At 33.3% G+C, this 27,837-nt stretch overlaps 1 protein-coding gene across 1 annotated transcript; it reads right to left on the bottom strand.

The window, feature by feature from the left end:
- Window positions 1-730: 730 nt before the first annotated feature.
- LOC108914579 (E3 SUMO-protein ligase PIAS2) lies at window positions 731-25,786 on the bottom strand. The gene is made up of 9 exons (XM_018720413.2): window positions 25,448-25,786; window positions 24,951-25,117; window positions 21,351-21,510; window positions 15,759-16,160; window positions 11,937-12,177; window positions 11,649-11,883; window positions 8,341-8,513; window positions 7,671-7,826; window positions 731-2,432 (listed from the first exon to the last, which is right to left on the bottom strand). The coding sequence occupies exons 1-9, from the start codon at window positions 25,472-25,474 to the stop codon at window positions 2,119-2,121; spliced, it is 1,875 nt and encodes a 624-aa protein (XP_018575929.1). The 5' UTR covers window positions 25,475-25,786; the 3' UTR covers window positions 731-2,118.
- Window positions 25,787-27,837: the final 2,051 nt, after the last annotated feature.

Raw genomic sequence — 27,837 nt, 5'->3', positions numbered from 1 at the left:
TCTCAGAACCCTGTTGTACGAGAATCACTAAATTTGGTACATAGGGGTTTTGTGACATGTGGAATCTGACGGTGCTATATTTTTTGCGGTTAAGACAATTTTTCGTGTGCCCCCTGTCTTTGGAGCCAAAAAAATTTGGTCTCATATTTAAATTTCGTAAAAATTATCAGTCCACTAGAAAGCCATTAAATTTAGAAACTTTTTGTCTCTTTATACATTTTTCGTAAAACGCAATGTTTTCGAGAACAATGTCAAAATGCATATCGAATGCATATCGTGATTCGCCATTTTCCTCAAAAACATTGCGTTTTACGAAACAAATACCAAGAGACAAAAAAGTTTCTAAGTTCAATGGCTTTCTAATTTTTAAAAAAATCAAATTTGCAATCAAATTTTTCTGATTCCAAAGACAAGGGGGCCCACTAAAAAGTGTCTTAAGGGAGTTTCTCGCCAAAAAGCATAACACTGTGATATTCCACGTCATAAAACGCCTGTGTACCAAATTTAGTGATTCTCGTACAACATGGTTTTGAGATATAAAAGAGACTTCTTAGGGGCAGATTTCAGGGGGCTGTAACTCCGAAAGAGGGGGCCAGTTGGCAAAAAGAAAAAATGCGGGTCCCCTAAATTTGTCTAAAGAATCTATGATCAATTTTTGTTGCATGAATTTCGGGACACCCTGTATAACATAAATATTATACTTGTTTTTTTTAATTTTGTGTTTGTTTTTTTGTTTGTTGTTAGTGTGTTAATTGGGTCAAAACAAGAACATTTTATTTTTGTAATTTTTTTTCTCTAAAATGCATTCTTAGGGAGTTATGGGCATTTCAATGCTCAAAATCGGATACAAAGGGTTGTAACTCCACAAGGAGCCATTTTAGAGAAAAAAGTGTGGGAATAAAGAGGTTTTGTTTTGATCCTATTAGCACGTCTGTGTACTTTATTTTCAAAATCTTAACTATTTTAACAATACAGATTTTCACTGATTTTGAGCCATTTCTTGAAGTTAGAGAAAAATCGTGACGTGATAGTGCATTTCTGATGGCTCCATCGTCTTCAGCGGACGAAAATAAAAGAGGGTTATCATACTCTGTTAGACAATATATGACTTTTTTTGTGTGCCTGTGTTATTATAACTGTTTTGCCACATATACATAAGAACTAGAGGACTAAATAATATAAAACTGCAATTACTTAAATGCCATTCGACTGCTGTACATGAAACGATAAAAAACTCTCTAAATATAAGACAGAAATAAAGTTTGGATTAATTTTCAAGGAAATAAAAATTAACCCTGTATTTCAAAATAGTAATTCTTCACATCGAATAATAATGCATTTTGGCTACTGAAAAAATAAAAGGCAGATCCACTATCTTTTATTCAATGCTAACATGTTAGTGTGCCAAAAATTCAACTTAATCTAGGAATAATGCAAAAAACCTCGTAAGAAAATCTAAATACTTACTTGTGAATAGTGAAATTAACAAACGCTCGATAAATAAGTAAAACTCTCCGTCCGCATAGTTGCCTATAAACAGAACTTGATAGTGAAGTGTAACAATATTAGTCACTTCAATGCTTCGATAGATTGAAAAAATTCTGTTTTTGACACCGACAGCTACTATAAAAGCCCTTCGATCAAAATATTTGGTGGACAAGCAAAGACGAGACTCCCACACACTTCACAAATACTGTCCAATTACTTCAACAAGCGAATGCTCAAATTCTTGTCCAACACCAAACAGAAAAAAATTTACAGGCATTTTAATATTTAAAACTGTTATTGTAGCCGTCGTTAAGAAAAAAATACCTATCTCGGTCACTGACAAATATAAACTTCACAACTACCATTTATCAGCTACTAAATATTTAATTTGACTTACTAAATATTTAATGAACTGCTGGTGAACAAAGAATTACTCTTCCGTCATCAAAAATATAAAACGTTTATGGTAACAATTATTTCCATTTGATATATACATTACACTTACAGCGAGAAACTGAATTAGAAACGTCTTTTCTTATAAAATATTTGCAGGTATTTCCGACGATACACCCCCAAATTTACACACGTTCCTTTAGATTTGGTACTATTACCTCAGTCGCTGTTGCCTGTTCAGTAACTTGTCGGATAATTTATGGTAGCGCTAGCTGCCTCATTATCCAGATCTAAATAGGGCAAACTATTACTCGGACTCATAAAAGGTGTAGGCTGTTTTGAGTTTCCATTAGTTTGTCCTGCCATCATGCAGGATGGTGGCTGCGGAGGCTGCTGCGGTTGAGGTGTAGGGTGAGGGGAACGCGGCGGAGATGGGCTGTCCAAATTTATGACAGATGGGCTGGCGGGGTATCCGGAACTAGACACTGATGATGGACCAGGTGTTGTAGTCACTCTAGATTGGTTGCTGCTAGACGATATGCTTGTGGAATCTGCAGGAAATTATATCCAATATGGTTTTTGCCAATAATTGAAAGATTTTTTGTTATAAATACTCCTTGCGCCAAAAGCATCAGTCAAAAGGTTGATTTTATAAATTTAATTTTTCTTGTCTACACAATATTCACTATAATACATAACATAGTTAACATTTCAAATAAACTGCGAAATGTATCTCATTTGACGCAAAGAAAATCTAAGTTTTGTATTTTGTTTGTAACTAAATTTATAAAACCAACTCTTCGACTAATCCTTAGAAAGGAGTTATTTATATAATTTTTTTTTTTTCAGTACCGCAGTAATTTCTGTAGAATTAGATTATTGTAGATTGATTTGTAAGCTTAAAAAGCACTGAATAAGATAAAATCACTTATCCCCTGCTATAAAATGGTACAAGAACAGAATAAGTTACATGTCACGTTATCCCGTTCTTGTGCGAAGTTTGTTAGTTCTTTTGAACCTGGCATCTGTCCTGGCCATTTTTTGTATTCACTTATTTTTGTAAGTAATAAATATGTAAGTACCTAATAATTATTTTGTATATGGAAAACTGTTTTGAAAATTATTTATCCAATTCTTCCACCTGGTGTAAATTTAAAAATAAAAACAAATAACAACACATATGCATATCCCGTTCTCACCATATACAGTGTGTCCCTTTAAGTTCTCTACAAATGGGTAACTTTTTTATTATCAATTTTACGATAAAAGGTATTCTTTATAAAAAGTTCTGTTTTTTGAAAAAATGGTATTGAATTTTTCAAAATTGAAATAGCATATACAGTGACAAAAATTATTAAAAAAATCAAATTTGGCAAAGGAGAAGTACAAATCATTTTTATTTTCCAGAAAAGTATAATGCCGGAGTATTGCCGGAAAATAGTCTCATATTCACGTTCTAAACTTGATTTTTCATTTTTGACCATATGATATCTCAAATATGAAAAATTTAATACAATTTTTTCAAAAAGCAGAACTTTTTATAAAGAATATCTTTTTTTCGTCAAATTTATAATAAAAAAGTTACCTATTTGTGGACAACCTAAATGAATAAAAAAAAAATAGAAGAACGTTACGAATCTAAACAGACTTTATTTTTAATTCAAACTAACATTTTCCCATTTTGACCAATCAAAATAACTCATTTAGAGGGAAAAAAATAGAAAATTGTTACCTGGACTTTTATAAGTGGAAATGGTAAAGGAGCTTATAATAATAGAAAAAAAATAAATGCATGAGCAGGGGTGGCGTGGCGGAGGGTTAATTTGGGGGGTTGAAAATTTGTGAAAAATTGTATCATTGGGATTTCTGGCGAAGGTTGACGTCAAACAAAAAAGTATCCAATACAAAAGTTGTAGATCACGCAAAAATCTACAACTTTCGTAGAGGTCACTTTTTAAGATAATCTCAAAATTTCCGAGAAAAAAGCGAAAAACAGGTTTTTTCTTATTTTTCGTTTTTTATTTCTCATTTCCAAAAAAATTATTTAATTTTGACAAAACTTAGTGAAAGTATACCTTTCTGTGTCTTAAATAACCATAAATTTTTTTAGATAAAAAAATCAAGAAGTTTAGAGATATTCATTTTTTCCGGTCTCAAACAACTTTTTTGACGATCATTTTTTTCGTTTTGACATACTTTTTGGTGAAATAAAAAAATCTGTAATCACTGTTCAAAAACATACTCAAAAATGTAAAAAAATACAAAATGACGCAACAATGAATTTTCCAGTAATTGTAGATAATTTGTTTAAATTAAAAAAAATCAAAAACTGATTACACCATTCAATTGTATGGAAAATATACAAAAAAACTGTCTCATTGTTTGACCCAAAACTGTATTATTGTATAGTATTGCTATAAACATGTCGAATAGTAAATAAATAAAATATATAATAATTTTTTTTCCGTAGGATCGATCAGTGTACTTATTTTTTTTAAATTTTGATGAATTCATAGATATACAGTGTGTCCAAGATAAGGATGGGATAGCATTAGGATCTAGGAAACGGTAAGAGATACGGGGTGGCTCAGATTAGAAAAAAGTTATGCCGTTTAGAAACTTTTAAAATTCCGGGTAGTTCCGGAAAAATCAGAGGGGCCATCATCAAGATTCTTTTTTAAATATGTCGTTGCTATTTTTATGACCAAATCTAGTAATTTTTAATTCTGAATTAGATTATATTACTATTGCAATCGCTTAAAATGTTTTTAGCTTGTTTTATTTAAAATTTTTCCTAAGTAAGACTGAACGCTTTCAAAATACTATTGGATGAAGTCATAACAGTATAAAAGTCAATACCGCACAAAATATCCAACAATTGTTTTTACTACTATTAGCAATACTAATTAGAAATAATAAAACATTTCATAAATTCGAATTATTTTTTTATTAGACACAACTTTTTAAATTGATTAAAAAAAATTATTGGATATTTTGTGTTAGAGGTTATCTGACTATCTATATGACTTTCATGAATACTTTTAAAATCCCCTGACTATTCTCTGTTTTTTTTTATGAAGAACAATTAATTCCCTGACTTTTCCCGGTATTCCCAATTTCCCTGATATTGTTTAATATGAAATTGAAGTAAAATCTCTAAAACAGGAAATAATAGTTGTAAATTGTACAAGTAATAATTTTTAAGAATTACTTAAGGTGACTGTTTTTAATGTGATATATCCAGAATATATTTCTTAATATACTCCCAGTGCTAAGAAGACCGATTCAGAAGTGCTACATACCAATAGTCAATTTTACCAATTAAATCAGAAAATTAATAGGTAATATTAAATGCAAATACTCATTTTTTATATAAAAAAATATATTAAATTTATGGTTTACTTTTATTTAAATTATTCACTAACTAAATGAAATTGAATTATCATTCAAAAACTTCTCGATAGCAAATATCTTTAATTAGAAATTTTTTCAACTTACGTAAGAATTAAAAAAAAACAAATGTTCGAAATATCTAAAACTACTTTTCTGAAATACGAGGACTAAAGGAATAAAAATAAATAAAAATGTAATTGAAAAAAAGTATAATTTTGAAAAAGTTACAATTATGCAACATAACTATAGTTAACAGCACCTAATTCTATATTTGGGAAGCTTGAAGAAATAAATTTTTTGATATTTTAATAATTTCCCCTCAAGTCTTCCCTTCTCATTAATTAAAAAAGGTACATTTCTAGTCATAACTATCAAAAATAATTAAGTAATATGATAACTCTTAAATTATATGGAGATCGCGATTTCACACAAAATCTAAAATTTCCGACTATCCTCAAAGAAATGACTGACAAATTTTGTTTATTAAAAATCTCTAAAATAAATATTTGACTAACACTTATATAAAAAAATAAATATTAAGAAAAAAAACACTAATGTCTGTTTATGTAACGATGAAATTTAATATATCTAGTGCAGAGTTCTGAATTTTATCTTATTGCGCAAAGCTACTATTGTTTTCAGTTAAAGCGGCCAGCAAAAGTATTCGTACAGGAGAGCATGCGGTGGAACAATGATCTATTATCAAGTAAACAATGCTTAGAACAACACCTTTTTAGAAATGTTATTATTAATAGAAATTTCAGAAGCTAATACGAAATAAATACAATAGTTCAAATGATCGAGAAGGTATATTGCAAAAATATTCGTACAGCACCTTTTTCAGTATGCAAATCACGTGCGTTTAGATTTAACCTCACAGTTTACATACGAACGAGTACATTTTTCATTACGTCTGGACAGAAAGGAAACGAAACGAGAATTGCCAAAAGGAATATAATATTAAGATTACACAGCCAACAAAAATCATAATAAGAAATAGCAAAGGTATGAATCCATTCAACTGTGCAATAACTAGGAAAGTAGAAGTCTTTAACAAAAAGTTAGTCTGGATATGATTCGCATGGTACTTAACCCTGCTGGGTTGAAATCGTGCATCGCCCGTACATTAATGCTACAAATAGAAGGAAACGTTTAGATTTTTGCAAAACGGTATATAATTGAAAAACCTGATTTTTGGAATAGTCATTTTCTCCGATGAGTCGAAATTAAATATATTCGGGTCCGGCACACAAATACGCATATGGAGAAAACCAAACAAACAAAGATCTGAATCCCAAGAATTTCCAATCTATTGTGAAACATAGAGGGCAAGAAATCATGTATGGTATGGGACTGTATGTCCAGCAGAAGTATTGAAAAATTAGTAACAACACAGGGTATAATGGACAAACGTAAGAATTATGAGGGAAAATTTAAAAGAAAGCGCCAATTTACTTGGAATGAGCAATAATTACAATTTCCAGCAGGGCAACAACCTAAAGCATACAGCTTATATGGTACATCAGTGGATCACGTTCAATATACCCCATATCCTTGCTACACTTCCTCAAAGTACGGATATTAATTAACCCCATCGGGAATTTATGGGACGAACTTGAAAAACGTGTACGAAATCATAGTGTAATAGTAAAACCCAACTGAAAACCATATTGCTTGACAAATGGAAGAGTATAAGCCCTCATTTGACCAAAAAATTAGTAGGTTCTATGCCACACCGACTTTCTACCATTCTTAAGTCTAAAAGATATTCAACCAAATATTAATATGTAATTTCGCTTCAATATATATTTTATAATTTTCGTAACTGTGCAAATCCTTTTGCGATATATATTTTGTGCTAAGCAAGTTATTTTTATTTTTCATTTTTTATGAATGCCATTTTTTTTTTTTTCGTTTAGTAGGAGGGTGTAGAGGTCTTAAGCCCACGATGACTTAATAAATGTTTCATTTATGTTTGTTTTATTTACATTGGTACAGATCTTTTGTGTGTCGCATGCTCTCCTGTATGAATACTTTTGCTAGCCACTGTAAACTCTTTTATCAAACGACCTGATTCACTCAAATATAAACTATTTTAAAAATTTTTAAGCAATCTCAAGAAATATAAAATTTGTATTGCAAGAATAGTAATGATTCTAAACATGTTTCTCTTTGAATGATTTTTTAAAATTAATTACATTTTTACATAATACAGAATTTAAGTTTTTCATTCCATATTTGCAGATAGGACAATAAAAAACAAAATAAATAAATAATAATACTACAGTAAAACCTAATTGGTACTAGATATTTGCACACTTCTCAGCACTCTTCGACGCACTGGAATTCACACTTAATTAATAAAAAGAAATAAGTTAATCAAATGCATTGCTCACCAGGTTTCGGATTTACGGCTCGTCTTTTGGCTAAAGGTTCGTCATCGTCAGAATCCGACAGAGTAAGGTCAACCACGTCCTTTTTCTTCTCGGGAGTCTTCTCTTCCTGTTTAGGTTTATCGGTCGATGATGTTGCCGTATTGTTCACAACAATTTCTGGAACAAGCAGACCGAGCATTAATTGAAAAATATTTTCTTTCAAATTCAATGAAAATCAAATTACTAGCAGTTTTTTTTTAATTATATTATCTTCAGAATTATAAAAAGAAAGGAATAAAGATTTTTTTTTCAAACATCCTGTATGACAAATTATGTGAAAGAATTTTTTGAAATACCTTACATATTCTAAAATATTTAAAGTATTACATTTAAAAGCATGTTAGGTTATAACACAAAAAGAAGTTATAGAAAAATACCAGGTACGCAACTGGAATGCCTCAAAAAAACCGTATAAAACTTTTCTATAAATATAAAAAATTGTCCAAATAAAGTTATTTAACATAAAAATCTGTCAAAAATTAAAAATGCCAAGTATCTCTTAAATGAATCTTGCCGTTTAAATTTTCTCAAAAATCTCCCTAAAAATGTACAAATTAATCCACCCTGTACAATTTAAATATTAGTTAGTTTGAAATAGTCAAGTTAAAATTAAGGGATGCAAGTTTCTTACCAACATCATCTCCGATAATTTCAATAGAGTCATCAATACCAATAACAGTGGGTTTTTCAATTTTTACAGTCTTTTTCTCTTGATTTTGAGTACTCCACGATCCGTCTTTGTGGAGCTGAATTTCATTGCACTCAGAAAGTAAGGTGGGTGAGTTCAATACTTCTTGGAAATACCTACAAAAAGATGAAAATGAAATAATAAAAAGGATGGAAAAAATAATGGCATAAATAAGTCTATGACATTTTTTCAAAAACTTGTTACGTTAAGTCATCTTTATTATTATTTTCTTTTGTCAATTAATATTTGCCCATAATTTATGTTTTAAACATAATTTTCAATTATATTTCAATCCTGCTTTAACTGATGTTATCGCAGGAAATAACTACTTTACGGGCTACAACCCGACAAGATATTGAATTATACCAATAATATCTAGTAAAAAACTAGAATAGTGTAGTCCGCCTATAACGTACTTTCGGTTATTACATATTCATTTAATTGGACCCGACCAATTACTCTTGTACTTCAACGTTCAATATTTTCACTCATATAATTGTCATATTCAGGTTGTAAAATACGAATGTACGTTATAACCGGACTGTGATTCCTCACGGGAATTCTGCAAGCATCCTTAAAAATTGAGAAGCACATCGAGAATATAAAATTAAGTAAAAAAAGTCAAGAAACAAAAATAACAAGTTTTTTTACCAAAAAATAAAATGTTTTACATACATATTATGTATTTATGTAATTATTTGGGTTTTATTCCAGTTTATGTATTGCATATGCAATTTTTTTATATTACATAGGATTTGTTTATTAGTTGTTTATTTAAACCAAATAAAAAATACATATTACTTTTCGGGTGTCCCCGAAATTCGTGCAACAAAATTTTGTCATAGATTCTTAAGACTTTAGGGGACCCGTATATTTTCTTTTTGAAAACGGGCTCCCTCTTTCGGAGTTACAGCCTCCTGAAGTCTGCCCCTAAGAATAATCTTTTTTTTATATCTCAGAACCCTATTGTACGAGAATCACTAAATTTGGTACACAGGGGTTTTATGACATGTGTAATCTCACAGTGTTACTCTTTTTGGCGAGAAACCCCCTTAAGACACTTTTTCGTCTTTGGAACCAGAAAAATTTGGTCGCAAATTTGATTTTTTTTTTTAAATTATTAGTTAGCTAGAAAGCCATTGAATTTAGAAACTTTTCTGTCTCTTGATATTTGTTTTGTAAAACGCAATGTTTTTGAATTTTGACATTTTTCTCGAAAATGATTGCGTTTTACAAAAAAGTATAAAAAGACAAAAAGTTTCTTAATTTAATGGCTTTTTAGTGGACTGATAATTTTTAAGAAATTTAAATATGCTACCAAATTTTTTTGGCTCCAAGGATAAAGGGGCCCACGAAAAATTGTCTTAAGGAAGTTCCCTGCCAAAAAACGTAGCACCATCAGATTCCATATGTCATAAAACCCCTGTGTACCAAATTTAGTGATTTTGGTACAACAGGGTTCTGATATAAAAAAAAGATTATTCTTAGGGGTGAACTTCAGGGGGCTGTAACTGCAAAAATAAAAAATACGGATCCCCTAAATTTGTCTTAAAAATCTGTGACCAAATTTTGTTACATGAATTTCGGGACACCCTATATAGTTTTTTTATAACGTATCTCTGGTTATAAAGTACACATTTTTTCCTCTTTAGAGGGTACTTTATAACCGGAATGCACTGTATACTGGTTTTGGAATTATTATTCCCCATCAATATGCCATAGGTCAGACAACTAACGAATGATCCAGCTATTTTTGATGTCTTAATTATGGACATGGAGTGAGTATACCGATCTATGATTGCTACTCAATGTCTATGTCTTCAATACAGCCACACTAGCAGTGAGCAACCTGCAATTTAATGCTAGTCGGGGCATGTAGTCCAAAAAGTAGATGTTTTCCACAATATGGTCATCAGTTAAAAATCGGATCACCTAATTCACGAATGAGATCATGCTTTTATATTACCTGTGAAATTGCAGGTCGCTCTCTGCCAGTGTGACCGTATAGAAGACCTAGGCACTGAGTCCTGCTTTGTTTATACAAAATATAGAAATTATAACTGTCTTTAAGGATTGCTCCAATCTTTAAATGAGTTCTTTCTCAAATAAAAAGTTATAATTGATTTTCTATTGACAAAGACCATTGAAGCCCTTTCAAGCTTTAGAATTCTATTTTTTTCTTTTTTTTGAGAGCAGGGCTGTAGTCGGAATGTTTTTTTTAAACTATGACTAGGGGGCACAAACATATCTCTCTACTAGCTATCCATCAAATTTGTATTGCCCTGAGGAAACTTTTTGCCCTGCCAGAAGCTTTCAGCTGGTTATGATCTTGCATAGATGCTCTTGTTTATTTCTTGATTGAAAAAATCGTCAAATTAAAAAGAAAATAATACAGTAAGACCCCACTTAACGCTGTTTCGTTTAGCGCTGTTTTGGTTTAGCGCTCTTTTATTTCAACCCGAGGATTCCCCGAAATTGCTCGCAGCACTACGGGGATTCCCCGAAATTGTGTGCAGCGCTAGGTTTCCAAATATGTACATAACCTATCCGAAACAGTGTAGTTGTGTATCTTAATTGGTGCAGTGCTGTACGGACGCATTTTTATCAGTTGAAACATTTGTTGACATTATTGTAAGTATAAATTTATATAATACTATAACGATTAATACAGTGACAAATATTATGATCTTTAGTTTTTATCATGGGTGATAATGATAATCCACTTATCAACAACTTCTAACAGAAAGCAAAAGGAAAACGCAAACTACATTAGATGCCTTCTTGACAAAAAGGCAGAAAATTGGAAACACAATAGACTGAATGATCTGACTGACTTAGAATTTTATTTGTTTTTATAAGTAATATTCGTTTATATTGTTTTTATTTTTGTAAGAAATAAATGTTTGGTTTTATTTTTATTAAAAAAAAAACATAATTATTAAATTTAATACCTAACCAATTTTCTATCCATCTTCCCCTAACCTCATTATTTACATGTTAAGATAGCCTCGTTTAGCGCTGTTTCGCATTACGCTCTACTTTGATGAAACATATCCTACGCGTTAAGCGGGGTCTTATTGTACTTTTAAGTTAATATTATGTTTTCAAAAAAGTATCTAGGAAGTTACCATTATTTTTAAGAGCAGAATCACCTTCTAAAGCTTTCACGATCTGTATAATAATAAAGCATTTTTTTTACTACGTCTAAAATAGTTATCAAAAACATAATTTCAAGTGACTCTTTTACTTACCCATCTATAACCAAATTGTCATACAGAGAAGGTTTATCGCACACAGGACAGTTCCAAGTTGGTTTACGTTCATTCATTTGTAGATATAAAGAGGCATCAAAGCACTGCAAATGGCTACAAGTAATGGCTCGACATGGGGTGGTCATTCTCATTTTACCCAAAGGACACATTAAGGACACCCTTAATGATGTTGTGGCAATCTCGCAATCGCCATCATCACTCAATTTTTCTTTGACTGCAAATACATGTTTAGGAAAAAACAACAAATGTTAGTACTGTGTATCTTACTTAGAGCTCTAGTGTGATCTGCATTCTTAACACCTTTGTTTTTCAAACGCTGAAGAAGATCAAATGATGTTAATTTGTGGACGAGCGCAACTGTTATTGCGTACCCTCGGCCGTAATCTGCCGCCCACGATACAGTTATGGTATTAGCCACTGTAGGGCTTAATTTAACCAACTGAGTTATATTTACTGGACGGGGTGGCCGTTTAGGTTCAACACCGGGTTTGTTTGTAGGAATAGGGTTCTGAAATAAAGCATCACTTTTTAAATTATAGTCACAGATGGTCATCAGAATATTACAAAAAAATAGGTCAAACCGTTAATAACAGATTTTTTGAGTGAATATAAAAATAATTACTAATGGAAATTCATTACATAAAAAAGACACAATTACAAAAAATATAAGACAATTCATGAAAAGGTATATTGATATACGCATGTGTTAAACTGACTCTTTTTTTTTTGAAGTCTCATTTTTAAGCCATCTCATATTTAGTAAGTTTTGTCCACCCCCCGACGTACTTTTAATTTTTAATACTAATGTCTGTGAGATGTTTTGTTTTCTCAATTCTAATACTGAAATGAACCTAATGATTTACAATCTCTATTTCATATTGATCAAATTAAGAGAGGTTTTACCAAAATCTATGACAAAGATATTATTTCAAAATATTTTTCTTAAATAAAAACTTTTTGTCACATATCCAAAGTAGTTGCTATATCTCATAGCTATTAAAATTATACATGAAGAAAGTTTAAGTAGCAAACATTCTTTCTTCCGCAATTTTTTTTTTGAAAATTACTAAAAAGTATACATAACGACATGAAGTAAAGGTAACCTGAATATCTTAAAGAACAGAATTATCAATAAAAACTAAAAAACTATTTTTTTAATTTTAACTTTAAATGAAAAATGACTTGTTATCAGGTCGTTGGTTTAGACTTCTTGACACTTTGAGAGATATTGCCTTCAGAAGAACCCTGAAACTACAGAGTCCATTATGAAAGTAATGCGCATGATTTTATTTTGACGCGACTATCCATCGCAGCGGCGTGAAATGTAGTGGGGAGGTCTGCCCTTCCAATGCAGCCGGTCACCAATTTGCTCCGAGCAGTCTGAGTGGAAAAACGTGCCTCCGCATAAAGTGTGTTTTTCGCGTTCGCTTGACAGCGATACGCCATTAAGTTTTGTGTGCGTTTGGGAAAGAATGCAACCAAAACATTCCAGATGCTTCAAGGGCAGTGGCAGCTCGTGAAGGAGAACTCTGGGACTCCGCCCCCCCCAGATATTTTCAAACTATGAATTTAAAATAATGTATTTATTTAAATCAATTATAAATCTAAATAGCATGCATTCAATATCTTTTGGATGTTAGGTTGGTTGCATAAAGTGCATGTACTCCGTGAACGTAGCTCAGATTAATGCCATCTGCCATCTATGATCGTATGAAAGAGTTATGTTTGACCGCACGCGCAATCCCCACTCCATCGCGGACCGAGTCCATCGTGCAAGCATATTTTTACATATGATTGGACAAATTGGCACGTGGAGGGGATAGGCGACGATAGGTTCGCGCGCTCGCGCGCTTTGTTTTGGGACTCCATGAGGCAGTAACCCGTATCACCGAAGTGTGGTTATCCGTGTTTTGTTTTTGCTTTGGCGCTTTTTAAGACATTATATTTTATAAGTTTAAGTTTAAAATGAGAGTTCGTGAAATTAAAAAACTTGTTATTAGTAATTTAAGTTTAGAGGAAAAAGTCGAATTGAAAAATAACGGACGTCCAACGCCAGTGTTGAATTTAGTTCAGGTGCAGAAAGAATGCAAAAGTGGGCCGGCTTTTGCAAATTTGATAAAAACATTTATGATAAGATCCTGTGGTTGTGTGGTTGTGCCCAAACAAATAGATTTTTTTGTTTTGTATGTTTATTGTTTGGAGGAGGCGAAGAAAACTGGACGAAAACTGGAGTTTCTGACTTGAAACATTTAGAAATTAAAATTAAGAAACACGAAAATTCTCCTAAACACAAAAATAAGTTGGTGAGTTTTTTACTTTTAGGAAGAGTAAATATTGCCTCTTGTTTAAATAGTGCTTATGCAGAACAAATAAATAGTAAATAGTCGTAACGAAACAGTTAAGAAAAATCTATTGCTTTTTTCAAAAATTATAGATATCTTAAAACTATGTGGTACATGTAACCTTCCTCTTCGTGGACATAATAAAAAAAGTGACTCGGTAAACAAAGAGGTATTTTTAGAACTGATAGACTATAGTGCAAAAATTGATCCCGTTTTAGATAAACATCTTAACGATGCCCATGTTTTTAAAGGAACTTCAAAAACTATACAGAATGAACTATTACAGTAATCTACATAATTATATCCTAATTGGGTTAGTTGATCGATTATCCACTTCAGCCCCCACATGTTGGAATTTTATTTCTCACATTGTATCTAAGTAGCTACTGTACACACTGACAGTATTCATTTTGGGGTACTTGCAAAACACAATGACCTTCAAATTTCTTAAAATATTTCGCCTGCAGCGCTAAGCGGGGGGCTACCGTTTATGATGTACGTCCTCTTTTCTAAATGTGCCCCCCCTGTATTCAAACCCACGGGCCGCCGCTGTTCAAGGGGCCTTCAAGGACGACTGCATTTCAAGGTCACAGTCCGGGAGATGGCACAAGGCGTTCAAGGAGGGCCGGGAGGATATCGCTGACGAACCCCGTTCTGGACACCTAACAATGGCCAGAACCGACAAAAACGTGAAAATTGTCCACGAAGTTTTTCGTTCCGACCGTCGATTGAGCATCCAGGAAATTGCTGACACCCTAAACATGTCCACATTTGCGGTACATGGGATAGTGACCGAGGATCTGCAATGTGCAAGGTCTGCGCGAAGCTTGTTCCGAAAGTGTTGACGGAAGACCAGAAAGAACTTTGAATTTTGCGCTGTCAAGAATTGTTGAAATTGATTCAAAATGAGCCGGGCTTTCTTAATTCTGTCGTAACCAGAGACGAATCCTGAATGTTCGAGAATGACCCAGAATCGAAAAGGCAGAGCAGCAAGTGGCACACAAAATCATCCCCCCACCCCAAGAAAGCGTGAATGAAAAACGATGTTCATTGACTATTTTGACGTCAGCTCAGCCTTTTACCTGGAGGTGTTCAAGAGATTGAAAAACTCGGTCGCGCGTAAGGGCTGACATCAAAAACACTATCAAACTTCACCACAACAATCCCATCAGCCACACGGCCTTCAACGTTACCAACTTCCTGGCCCAGGGCGACACCCGGTGGTCCCCCAGACCCCTTACAGTCCCGACTTGGCTTCGTGCAACTTTTTTTTGTTTCCCTGACTGAAGAGAGAGCTGAAAAGAAGGCATTGGGAGTCTGTGGAAAACAACCAAAAGCATGTTACAATGTTCCTAAGAGCAATTCCCATTGAAGAGTTTCAAGGTACCTTCCAGGCATGGCAGGCACGTCTCCGCAAGTGTATTGATGCTGGGGGAGAATATTTAGAAGAATTTTAAGCATTTGTACTGGTATGATCAATAAATCTATTTTTCCCAGAAAATGCGCATTACTTTTATAATGGACCCTGTATTTCAGAGTTTCTTCTGAAGATGAAAAAGATATGTCTCTCGAAACAAAAGAAATCTAATATGGTCACCAATCCGAAAATTTTTCAAAAAATCAATGGTTAACTGCTTGATCTACTTTTATATGACACTCATAAAGAAGAAAATAATAATTAATTAATTTTACGGAATATTTCTTAATAGTAAGGTTAAAATACTAAATATATACATGTCAAACTTACCGGTAGTGGGCAGAGTTTGTTATTAACCTTAACTATAACATTTGGGGGGAAATAATCTTCTTGTTCACAGGTGGTCTCCAAAAGGCAGAACCGCATTTGTACTTGTTTAACATAATCACATTTAACACCAGGTCGGATATCTCTAGAGCTAGCGACATCAGTAGCTTGCTGAGGTGTAAGATGAAAGTAAAATGTACCCTCCTGCATTCTTTGGTTGCTCTGGGGAACTAATGACGATGGTTTAAGGAGATCTGCTAATATGTCATAAAATGGCAGTCTTCTGAACTTGACGTCAGGGTGAATAGGATAATTACTGGTGAGAATGCTTTGTGGCTGCTTGGCAGTTGAATATTGTGGATAAGGTGAATATAAATTCTGTTGATATACCTGCTGAGCACGAGTCTGAAATACAAGTGTAGATTTACATTTATGCATCTTGTGTCAAAATTAATGAATAATGAGAAAGATAAACCTAATGAACATAATAAAAAGTTCAGAAACCATAGTTATGTAAATTTAATATAAATATATAAACTTATCATGTTTGACTTTACAAATAGAAACTTGAATAAACAATTTTTGAGTAAATAAATAATATAAAAATTATCCTCCAGCTGCCTCAGACGTTACAAAGTAGTATTTTTCTGGAATAGTACTTATCAGTGCTGGGTTGGTATTTTTGTAACAGTAATTTGTAGCAGGAATTTGTTGAAATGTTATTGCACATTACTCCTACAAGAACATAAAATTGTGCAAGTGAGGAATCTTTTTTTCCTGCTTTTCATTCTTTTAAGAAACGAGGAATTAGAAACTGCAACTTGGTGACAGAACTGGCACAATAATGTATTACTGTAATTTTCCAACTGGTATCTACACATTTTAGGTGCTATTATCCGTGTTTCGTAAAATCCTATTACACTTTCTTTATGAATACAAATAATTTAATGTTTTTAATTATTTTAAAGTAGTTTTGTAACATTCTGTAGGTGAAAATATCCATATATTATAACAACAAAAATAGCCACAAATAAAACATTAGAAAACAAATTTGTTCAAAATATAATAATTAAAATAATTTAAAAGCAAATGTAGAACAAGAATGAACTGAAACTTTCTGATATAGTAATTAGTAATGTATAATTCTCAAGGTATTTGATAGTGTTCATCAAGCTGACTCAAAATTACAAACTAACGGTATTATTTGTAATTATTGATGGTCACTATTGAATAAAAACTATTAAAATATTTGATAATATCAAATTATTTGATAGTCCAAAACGCATTAGAATGAAAATATGATTAAAATGGATATTAAACTATTCGGTTCCAAGCCAGAGAACTAGTAGTCGATAATCCTAGTCAGAAGTTAGTGTTAGTAGATGAAATGAAACAAGCACAAATATTACGAATGATAGTTATTCGCATAAACGAGTTACTATCGAACCACATTAACTCATGATAAATCATCTTTCTATCTAAAAATAAATAAGATATTTATTCCATAGTCCAGCAACTTAATTTATTTAATAATTGGAGGTATACCAATTACTAATTATTTGATAGCTGCATTTATTTGATAGTGCCCATTACTACTTGTGACGTTACAAATGTGCAACCATTTTGCTCATCACTAAAAAGTATCATTTAACTTTACAAATGTTGTGGAACCGTTTTGGTCAATTATAAAATAGGGAACGTGATCTGAGATTGATTAAGAGAATAATCGATTCTTTGGGCCATAAAAATTGATTTTTTTACTCGATATTAAGCAATGGATCGATCCAGTGAATCAATCTCAGACACTCAATAATTGAGATTCGATTTTTTCTGTTTCAGTAAGAATGCAACCATAAAATTATTTGCAATTAGTTGAAAGCACCCAAACACATATAAAGAAATGACGGCTTTTCATAAACCATAAACTCGATAGATAGCGATACTGTGTTTTCTCGCTCGCTACGATGTTACTCTAAAGTTAATTTTTATCTGAGTTATAATTATTTGTGTTAGGCTTAGTGAGCTACGCCTAAACCCACCTTTTTTTTCATATAAAAAAAGCTAACATACTACGATGAAATAAAAATGAGCTAAAAAATAATACTGTCACATATTTTGTTTTTGTTTGTTTGTGACCTGTGGTTTGTGTTTAATATTGCGTCCTGATTGACTGACTCTTGACTGTTGTCATGTACTACAAATAACTAAATTAATACTGATTTTTGTTTAATGCAAGTTAGGTAACAATAACTAATTGAGAAGAACTAATTACTTCTAATTTTCTGCTTTGATACTGTACATTTAATTTCAGTTATGCCAGTTGCCATTACCAGATCCAAAACTGTCAAGTCATTTTGAATTTGTTTATGAGTTTCTTTATTTGTTCCTCAAAAGCTTGAATCTGCCATCCTAGGAATTATAATTATTTTGTGCTTTAAAAAATAAAAGGTACATGATAAAATTGATTGTTAAATTAAAAATAACTCTTCACTTTAACGCTTTGACCTACTTATAAGAAAGGTTTATACTTTTTACTTTAATAAAGTTAAAAACGATAAAAATAAATTATTTTGCATTAGTGTCTTGTTTGTTTTCGATATAAAAGTTTAAAAAGAAATTGAAGATTGATTTTTGAGAAACCAAATTTCTAGACCATGATTTTTTTTATGAATTGATTATTCAGACTTCGATTCAAATTAGCGATGCTCGATATACATTGATGTTTACTATCCGATATATCAAATCAATCTAATGCATCGGTTACTTTCAATGTTTAACAATGCATCGATGAATTTTATTCGATGCATTAAATGACACCACGCATTGTAATAGTACTAAACTTTCCGTTTATCTTTTTGCGTAAGCTCTTTTTTTGTCATCTTTCTCGAATTTCAATGAATTAAGGGGATTGCCCATGCAGCGGTGGGAAATTTAAAATAAAAATTAAAAATGGTTAATTATAGCCATTATTGTAATATTCAATTCGGAGTAGGCTGTATATCTCTTTTCCTTTGCATGTGTCTGATATGTCTGTTAGTAGCAGCCCAGCGAGGTCTCGTATTATTTTTTATAAGTATAAATAAACTTAAAAAAACTGCAAGATTGAGAAAAAATTTTTTCGAAGATAAAATTATTGGTAGTATGAAACGTAAACAGCGCCTCTACACATGATTTGAGGTAATATAATACAACTCCAAACTAGCTTATAATTTACTTTAAAGAAAACTTTTCTATCCAGTACTGTGGCTTGCAAACAGGCAAAACTGAGTTCGAAACTGTGTTGTTTAATTTTATTTTTTTTCAATAGATTTCGTTTAGTCATTAAATAGACGTAGAAAAAATGAATTAATGAATGAACCAAGTATATAAAAAATATTAAGATACTACGACTATGTGTATTTGCATATTTTTGATGTAACTAACTATACAGAGTGTTTGTAAAATAGGGTTCCAAACTTCCGCTGCGTAATAACTCATTAAAATAAGCCAAAAATTTCCTATTAACATGTGCCCTAAAACGCACCCTTAGGAAGTTATATGCCCTTAAAAGGGCTCAAACAAAACTGGTTTTTTTCTGTTATTGACAAAACGGTCGCAAATAAATAGAAAAAAATGTATGGGTCTTACATAACTTTTTACATTAAATAACATGGGCTACTCCGTTTTGCGACATGCAAATCATATGCGTCTCATTTAAGTTGGTGAAGGGGGTTTTCGGCCCGTAATTTTTTTTATTTCAATTTTTTTACAATTTTCTCTACAGATTTATAAACAATTAACAATTTTACGTAAAAAATATTATCTTTGTCCAAATCGATATTTCCAATGGTTTTCGAGTAAATTGAGTTTGAAAATTACTCTGCTCTTTAAGTTATTAGGCCAAAAATTACAAAAATCTGTTTAACATGGCAAATAAAAGACTGATATTGCCACAATGCTTAACAATTTAAGTTATTGATAAACTGTCAATAGAGCTTTGCAGTAAAAGTGGTGTGGAAAATTTAAGTATAAAAAAAAACAGTTTTGTTTGAGCCCTTTTAAGGGCATATAACTTCCTAAGGGTGCGTTTTAGGGCACGTTAATAGTAACTTTTTTTGCTTATTTTAATAAGTTATAAACGCAGCAGAAGTTTGGAACCCCATTTTAGAAACACCCTGTATATATAAACATCAAAAAAAATCATTTAAAGTAGACATGAAAAAGTAAAAATTGTTTTTTAACTGATGCATGGAAACCATCGATAATTTTTATTCAATGCATCATAAATTCATAAATCAATGAATGAAATCAATGCATAATGCAGCGTTTCGATGTATCACATCAAAAAGAAACATTGATGTATTTTCACATGAATATTGATTCAATTCAAACCAATTTAAAAAAAAATCAATCTTTTTTCAGAAAAATTACCATTTATACCTATCCTATTCTATTATACAATGACAATGCATATTATTTTTAAACATTTGAAAAACTCTTTAAATAAAAGTAAAGAAAGGATCCTTCTTTAATATAACAGATGAGATCAGAAGAGTATCGTCTGCTCCAAGTCGTAACAAAAAAACTGGGGAGCAGACTTCAGAAATAATCTTCTGAAAAACCCCAAACATCACTTCTCATCTGAACAATCAGAAGGATCAAATACACAAGGTTCAGAAAATAAGTGTCAAAGAAGTCACTTTCTACTTTATAGGTGAGATATATATGCTGCCATCTAGTATAAGGAATAATAAACTTTACATTTATGGGCTATTCTGTATTATTTGAATCTGGACCACTTAGTTTAAATTGAACTAGCAATAATAAGTAATGCAAATGCAGTTTTATTAATAGTTTATTATTCGCACAACATTTTTGTCCCTATTTTCGCTCTTAAAATAAAGAAAAAGCACTTGTGAAATTCTGTATTAGCCCATTTATGGAAATTCACATTCAATCATTAAAATATACGAGGTGTATCAATATATCATGTACATGGTATCAAAATAAGATTTAATTAAATTTACCTCTATTCAATATTGCTTAGTTTCACTGGTAGAGGGCACCAAAGTTGACAAAGGTTTTCAGTTTTTTTCAAATAACTTTAAAGTGCTTTGATGCTTTGATTGAAATAATTTGATTATTACGAATTGAGTTTTGATGACCAACAGCATATTGCGATATACTTTCATTCATAAATTTGGTTTCATATAGAATTCCAATTATTATGACCAACTGCTTTGAATGACCCAATTCTGTATTGTGTTAATCAGTTTTTCGGTTACTACAACCCCATATGCAAAGAATCAATCCTCAAAACCCAGCCTACAGCACATACTGCATATTTGTCATATTGAAACGATGTTTTGATTGAAAAATGTAGTAAAAGATATTATATGTATATAATTTAATAATTAAATTAGTTAATATCAGCAGATATGGCTTTACTGGAATCCACAAATATATCAGAGTAAATCAACTTATCATTATTTTTAGACAACTTTTCTTTCCATAATTAAAGACACTTGCCAGAACACAAAATACAAAAAGAAGGAATTATTCGTTGTTAGATAAAAAATATATATAAATCGAGTACAAAATATACTTTTAACTTACAGCCATTTGTCTTGTATCGACATTGTATGGGTGCACAGCAGCAGTAGTGCGAGGGACTCCTTGATTTTGTGGCATGTTGTTAACTTGGCCTGTAGAAGACAGGTCTTTATTTCCTGGAGAAGAACTTGGGGGAGGGACACCAGTTAATGCCCCACTTTGTCTAGAACAAAAAGTTATAAGGTTTAAAATAGATAAGGTATGAATATTAAACAATCACATTTTAACATTAATTTGTAACTGCCTTACGTACAGTGCTATTTTTTTAAAACCTGGCAGGCCAACTCTTTTATTTGAAGTGATAGACTAGTATTTCCAAATGCAAAGTTGTAAGAAATAACTTGATTAAGAAAAATTTACAAATAATTCTTTACGGTGTTGCCAGATTTCTGCAGTAACTACTAAAACGGTATTTTTTTAAATGGAAAAACCATATTTTTTTAACATAATTTGACAAACCTTCAAATTTTAAATAGAAAATGTTATATCGCATTTCTTTATTGGAGTAGCCGTTTTAGAACAATCAGCAAAAACAACGAAAATAATCTGTAGTCGGCAGGAAATAAAAGAAGCTAACACAGCAATAGTAGGTCCTGGAAATTAGACAAAAATTGTGTTGTTTTAAAGGAGTCATCATTATTGTGTCATTGTGTTATTTGACAGCTGTTGTATTTGAATGTGTATAAAAAATAACGTTTTAATTCAGTTGCTAAGAATTTAAAGGTTTACCGAAACGTACACACATGCAAATAATGCCAATTTTCTCAAGAATGGCTTTCTGTAGGCGATTTTCTCAAGAGAAAATATTTTTTTTAAATAAAACGACCTTTAAAAAAATACAACCACTGTAAAAGTTTTGACCGTTAAAAGGGAGAGGTAACCCGAGAAAACTATCACCCAGTATATTGATTTGACTAAAGCTTTAAGAAATAATATGCAATAATGGTCCAAATAAATGTACCAAATTTTAACGCGATCGGTAAAAGGGTTATGAAGTTATTAATTAAGTTAGTTTTATTTTGACAACTCTGAAGGCTTGTAACTCAAAAACCAAAAATTTTTGTTTAACTTTTTTTCCGTAGATCGTCTTTATTTATCGTCGTGAATGTGCAGTCAAATGTTGTCGGTAAAATTTGCGGACACCCTCTATATTAGGTAAGTCATAAAGACATACATAAAAAATACATATGTATGTAATAAAACAATTTTCATTTTTTTCTTAATTTCTTTCTGTCCTTTATACGGTTGTAGTAAACCCTCTAGACCAGCGGTTGGCAACTGGCGGAAGGTAATAATAATAATAATAAAACTGGACCGGCAAAAATTTTTTGAAAGTATAATTACTCAAATTATTTAAAAAATATATTTTTCTATAGATAACAATACGTTTGAGTGCTACCCTTATTATTTTTTGGTTAGCAGGTTAGTAAAAAAAACTGAGTCAAGACCGCAAATGTAATTTCTCCCATTGATTTTTGAATACAAATGCCCATCTACTGTATTTCATATTATTTTGTGATTGCAAATGAAAATAAAAATTTATTAAGGAATATTAGTTTTTTTTGTGGACCTTGTTAAAAATTTTCAAAAGTATCTGGACTCCCCCTAAAATTACTTGCCGACCCCTGCTCTAGACCATTATTGAACTTCATGCTTCGTTCCAGTGAAGGATCCAAGTTCAAAACCAAATCCTGAAGTTGATGAGCAGATAACAAAATTTTATTTATTTTATGTAAAGTTAACGACGTAGTTGATTTTCCAATTATTAATTCTTGAGAGGTGTCATCTTCGTCGTTTTATTCATTTTTGCTTTCCCAAATTTCAACGAGTTCCTCTTCTGTAAGTTGATTTTAATTAGCGGCTAAAACTTCTTCAACATCAGTTTCCTGGAGATCCTCAAAACCTTCTCCATGTATTTGATGCATAACTTGTAAAATGTTGGTAACTTCGATTTCTTTGTCCGGCAATGCTAATTTATCGTTAACAACTTCCGGCCAAAGGTTTTTCCAGCATGCGTTTATATTTGATGGTCTTAAGTCACTAACTGCATCTTTAATAATGGTTATGCAATGAACAATATTAAACTGTTTCCAATTTTCGGTAAGTCAACGAAGGATCTGCTTGCTTCCATGCATGCATTGTAAGATGCGACTGAAAGTGCGCCTCGAGTAATACCATTTAAACGCGACTATTATTCCCCGATCTAATGGTTGCAGAAGCGAAGTTGTGTTGGAAGGTAAAAATTGTATTTTCATATTCGAGTTGATAAAATTTAAGGTCTCCGGATGTTCGCGCGCATTGTCAATAAGCAGAAGTACATTAAATCATAGTAACTTTCAGGCCAGATACTGTTTAACACTAGGCACAAAACAATTAGTAAACCAGTCTGTAAATAGCGTCATCGTAAAACAAGCTTTAGGCTTTGCTCTCCAAAACACTGACAGACAGTCTTTATTTTTATTTTTTAAGTGGGTTTAATGATTTGTAAACAAACATTAGCTTCACCATAAAATCACCTGAAGCGTTACAACAAAACAAGAGAGTTAATCGGTCCTTAGTTGCCTTAAACCTCGGTGCACATTTTTCATTTTTCAATGTGAAGGTGCGAGCAGGCATTCTCTTCCAAAAAATACCTGTCTTGTCAGCATTATATACTTGTTCTGGCTTATAAGTATCCTTCATTTTCTATAAATTCTTTAAGTTTAGTTGGATATTGACTAGCAGCCGCGTGATCCACTGAGGCTGATTCTCCAACGATTTTAACATTATGCAAAGAAAATCGTTTTTTAAATCTCTCAAACCATCCTTTACTCGCCTGGAAACTTGAAGATTCATTATCAGACTTTTATAAAGTCGAATATCCTTTTCTTGATTTATTTGGGTACTCACTGGAATTCTCTTTTTTGTTTGATCTTCGATACAAAAATACAATGCTTTTTTCATTTTTTTCCAAGGTTTGGGGCCGCGAAAAACAGGTAACCTTGCAACTTGAACTAGTTCCACGCAAAATGGACGAACGAATCGTTCTCATAGTTGATTTATTTCTTAAAATTCACCTGCAGCTAAACAGTCCAACAGTTGTATCTTTTTATCTAATGTCATTACACATCTTTTTCTTTTAAAAAACTCTTTACTACCGCATCCAGACATTCCGCAACTTTAAAACAGATTCCACGATTTAATATGTAAATGTACCGACAGCATTTTGGACTTCCGACACAACAACACGCTTCGACGGGCTACTGACGATGATGGAGAGGATGCGACCCGTGTAAACGCCTTCTAACAAGTTCCACGAAATCGGTTGGTGAGACCGCATATAACGAGGGATTACTGTATATTTTAAAATTATGTAAATGGTAGTGTTCTAGTTAAAAATTTCTGATGTATATGATGGATTACTAGACACACTATAATTGGGATATTTTACACTAATCCTAAAAAGTTGTATTTACACTAGTACAAAAAAGTGCCTTATTTTGATAATAAATTAAATGTGAAAAAGCTGTCATTATAGAGATCCTAGATAAAAGTCTATTATGTAGGTACCTTGTTTAAGTTTCATACCTACTGAAAACAATAATGCTATTGAAATCGACTTACTGAATGGTTTTATAAAGATCTCTAATCTTTTGATGAATGGGATGAGACCTAACTCTCAAGAGCTCAAGAGCTCTTTGTTGAAGTTCGTTTTTTCTTCCTGACTTATTTCTTCCAGCAAAACCCAATAACATCTGCAGCTCCGAAACTCGAAAAGTTATAAGCATATTCTGTAAATAGAAAAGTAATCAATTGAAAAACATTCAGTTGGTCAGTTTGTCTTTAAAATCTTTAATATTAATAATTAATAAGTTAAAAATAAAGGAAGTAGTGCTTTCTCCACATGAAAGAATATGTCAAAACAGTTTGTACTTTTAGCTTTTAAATATTAAAGTAAAAGTTTTTAATATTACATATGTGCTGAAAAGTTATTGTATCAATACGAGTTTTAAAATAATTGTTCTATTGTTGAATAAGATCAAAAACAAATAACAATCTACATGGTTCTTATATCCACCTTTCTTATTTTTGTGGCAACTTCAAATACTAAATGTAATTACCCGCAACTCATCAGTGTTTTCGGACATTTCCTATCACATTTACAGTTCAAAATCACTAAAACTAACGCAAGTTCCACCATTTAAATAAAAACCGTAATAATATAACTTTTTACAATCAAATAATACTCGGCGTCGACCCCTTGACTGTCAATTTTTTGCAACAAAACAAAACATTATACATTATATTAATTTATGCATCTTCAAGGGTATAATTATTCCATACTGTACTTTTTAATAAATATTATTGAATAATACAAATATTAATAAACACAAACATCACTATTTAAAAACAAACGAGAATTTTATGACAAAAAATGTTCCGCGACTTCAGCCACGATAGCGACAAAAAGTAGCTGCCTGCTGCGTGCAGATTGGTGCAGCGTACAGACCATAGAAAACTAAATATACTAAATTTACTATGGTACAGACCACAAAATATAGTGTTCACAATATTTACTTTAATCCATGGAGACTCGCAACATTATTCCATGGCTAGAAATTGGCCTCAATGATTTGGGATCGAGGAGGATTATCCCTCTTTATCCTGCCTCATCTCGTGTAGGCCTGGACAGCCTTCGTAGGTGGGCCCCATCCGTCGTCTACCCCGACCGCAAATGCGGCCGGTGTAGGCGCTTTGTGGGACCTCCTTTTGTCCTGGCTGGGCCCCGCCGGCTAGGGCCCTTTCTTCTGGCGCTCTTCTTGCTTCGCCGGCTCGTCTGTGTAAACCCCGGGGGTGGTGTCATGTTTTGGTTGGGTAGGGTAGTGCGGCTATGCAGCCTGGGATGCGCTTTGCTAAGGTGGCCCTTCGGCTAGCGCAGGAAGGGAGAGGTAAGGAGGGTATGGGGGGTGTGTATGTGTGTGTGTGTGTCGTTGTTTTCGTTTCTTGATCCTGGCTGTCTCTGAAACAGAAAAGGTTAGCGGGCAGGGGGGGGGGCGTTGGGGTGGTCACCCAGGGTCAAAAAGTTGGTGTCTAGGTCTTTTGTGTTTGTCGGTCACGTCGGGTACGTAGTCAACGGCTTGCCTGAGGAGGGGATTGTCATGTCTAGCGGCTACGTCAAATCGTTTCTCCGCGTTTTGTCTTATTGTCTGTGTAGCGTTTGTGTATTGTAAGTCTCGTAATATGTCAGTGTTTCTTACGTACCAGGGCGCGTCGGTGGCCGTGCGGAGGGCTATGTTTTCCACAGCCTGTAATGACTTTAAGTGGCTTTTTGCCGCGTGACCCCACGCCGTGGAGGCGTAGGTTAGCTGCGGTTGAAGTACCACCTTGATAAGCGTTCGCTTATTCCTTAAACTGAGGGTGTTTCCACCTTTGAGTAAGGGATAGAGCCTAGCCCTGGTGGTCTTCGCTCGCGCCACCGTCTCCACGATGTGCGGTTTCCACGTGAGACGCTGGTCCATCGTCACGCCCAGGTATCGTGTTTGTCGATTCCAGGAGATNTCAGGGCCGCCGCGCCCGGTTGGGAGGGTGTCGTGTCTGTGTGTGCGTGTGGTGAGGTGTTGTGTTTTTGTTTTTGTGTGTTTTGTGTTTTTCTGGTCATGTCAGCGTATGTGCGTCCTGGGGTTGTGTTTGGGGTGGGTAGGAGGGGCTGTCTGTGTGTTTGTGTAGTGTTTTGTGTCGTGTGTGTGTCTGTGTTTTGTGTTTTTGTGTTTTTAGCTTTGGGGTACTGAGGGCACCCCATATAGCTGGCGGGGTGTGGCCCGGCGCAATTTGCACACCTGGCGGGCGTGTCTTTGGCCTTTTTGCATACGTGCGTGCTGTGGTTTTCGCCACATTTTACGCACTTTGGCTCAGCTGTGCACCGGGTCTGGCCGTGGCCGAACCGCTGGCACCGGTGGCACTGTGTGGCAACCCGCTGCTTTCGCTGCAGCTCTACTCGAACCACGAGCGAGCAGCAGCGGGTTACCTTCAGGATGTCCTCCTGGTCCTGTGGGGCCTGAACTAGGACCAGGGGCATTTCCTGTTTATTTTGACGGCTCGCCATGCGGTGCACTATTGCGCCGGGGAACCCTTGTCTTGCGAGGTCGAGTTGGACCTCACTTGGCGAAACACCCGCAGGTATTCCGCGTATCACCACCCTCAGCGTTTTTTCTTCGCTGAGGGTGAAGGTGTGGTACTCCTCGCCTTTGTCTGTCAGTGTCTTTGTCAATAGTCTGTGGTCATTAGGTGTGTTTGGGTATATGGCTATACCGTCTTTAGTCAATTTGGCTTTTGTATAGTTAATGTTAAGTGTCGTGAGTATTTTTTGTACTTGTGTCCACCGTTCTTGCTTTCGCAAGATTACCGGGGGGACTTGTTTGGTTTTGTCTGTCTGTTGTTGTGTTTGTGGGGTGTTTTGTAGGGCGCTTGTGGAGGGTTTAGGTGTCGGGGGGCGCGTGTTTGGTGTTTGTGT

Source organism: Anoplophora glabripennis, unplaced genomic scaffold, assembly GCF_000390285.2.
Source record: "Anoplophora glabripennis isolate ALB-LARVAE unplaced genomic scaffold, Agla_2.0 scaffold1056, whole genome shotgun sequence".
Lineage (NCBI taxonomy): Eukaryota > Metazoa > Arthropoda > Insecta > Coleoptera > Cerambycidae > Anoplophora > Anoplophora glabripennis.
The sequence above is the reverse complement of the archived record's forward strand: the minus strand, read 5'-3'. Positions and strand labels throughout refer to the sequence as shown.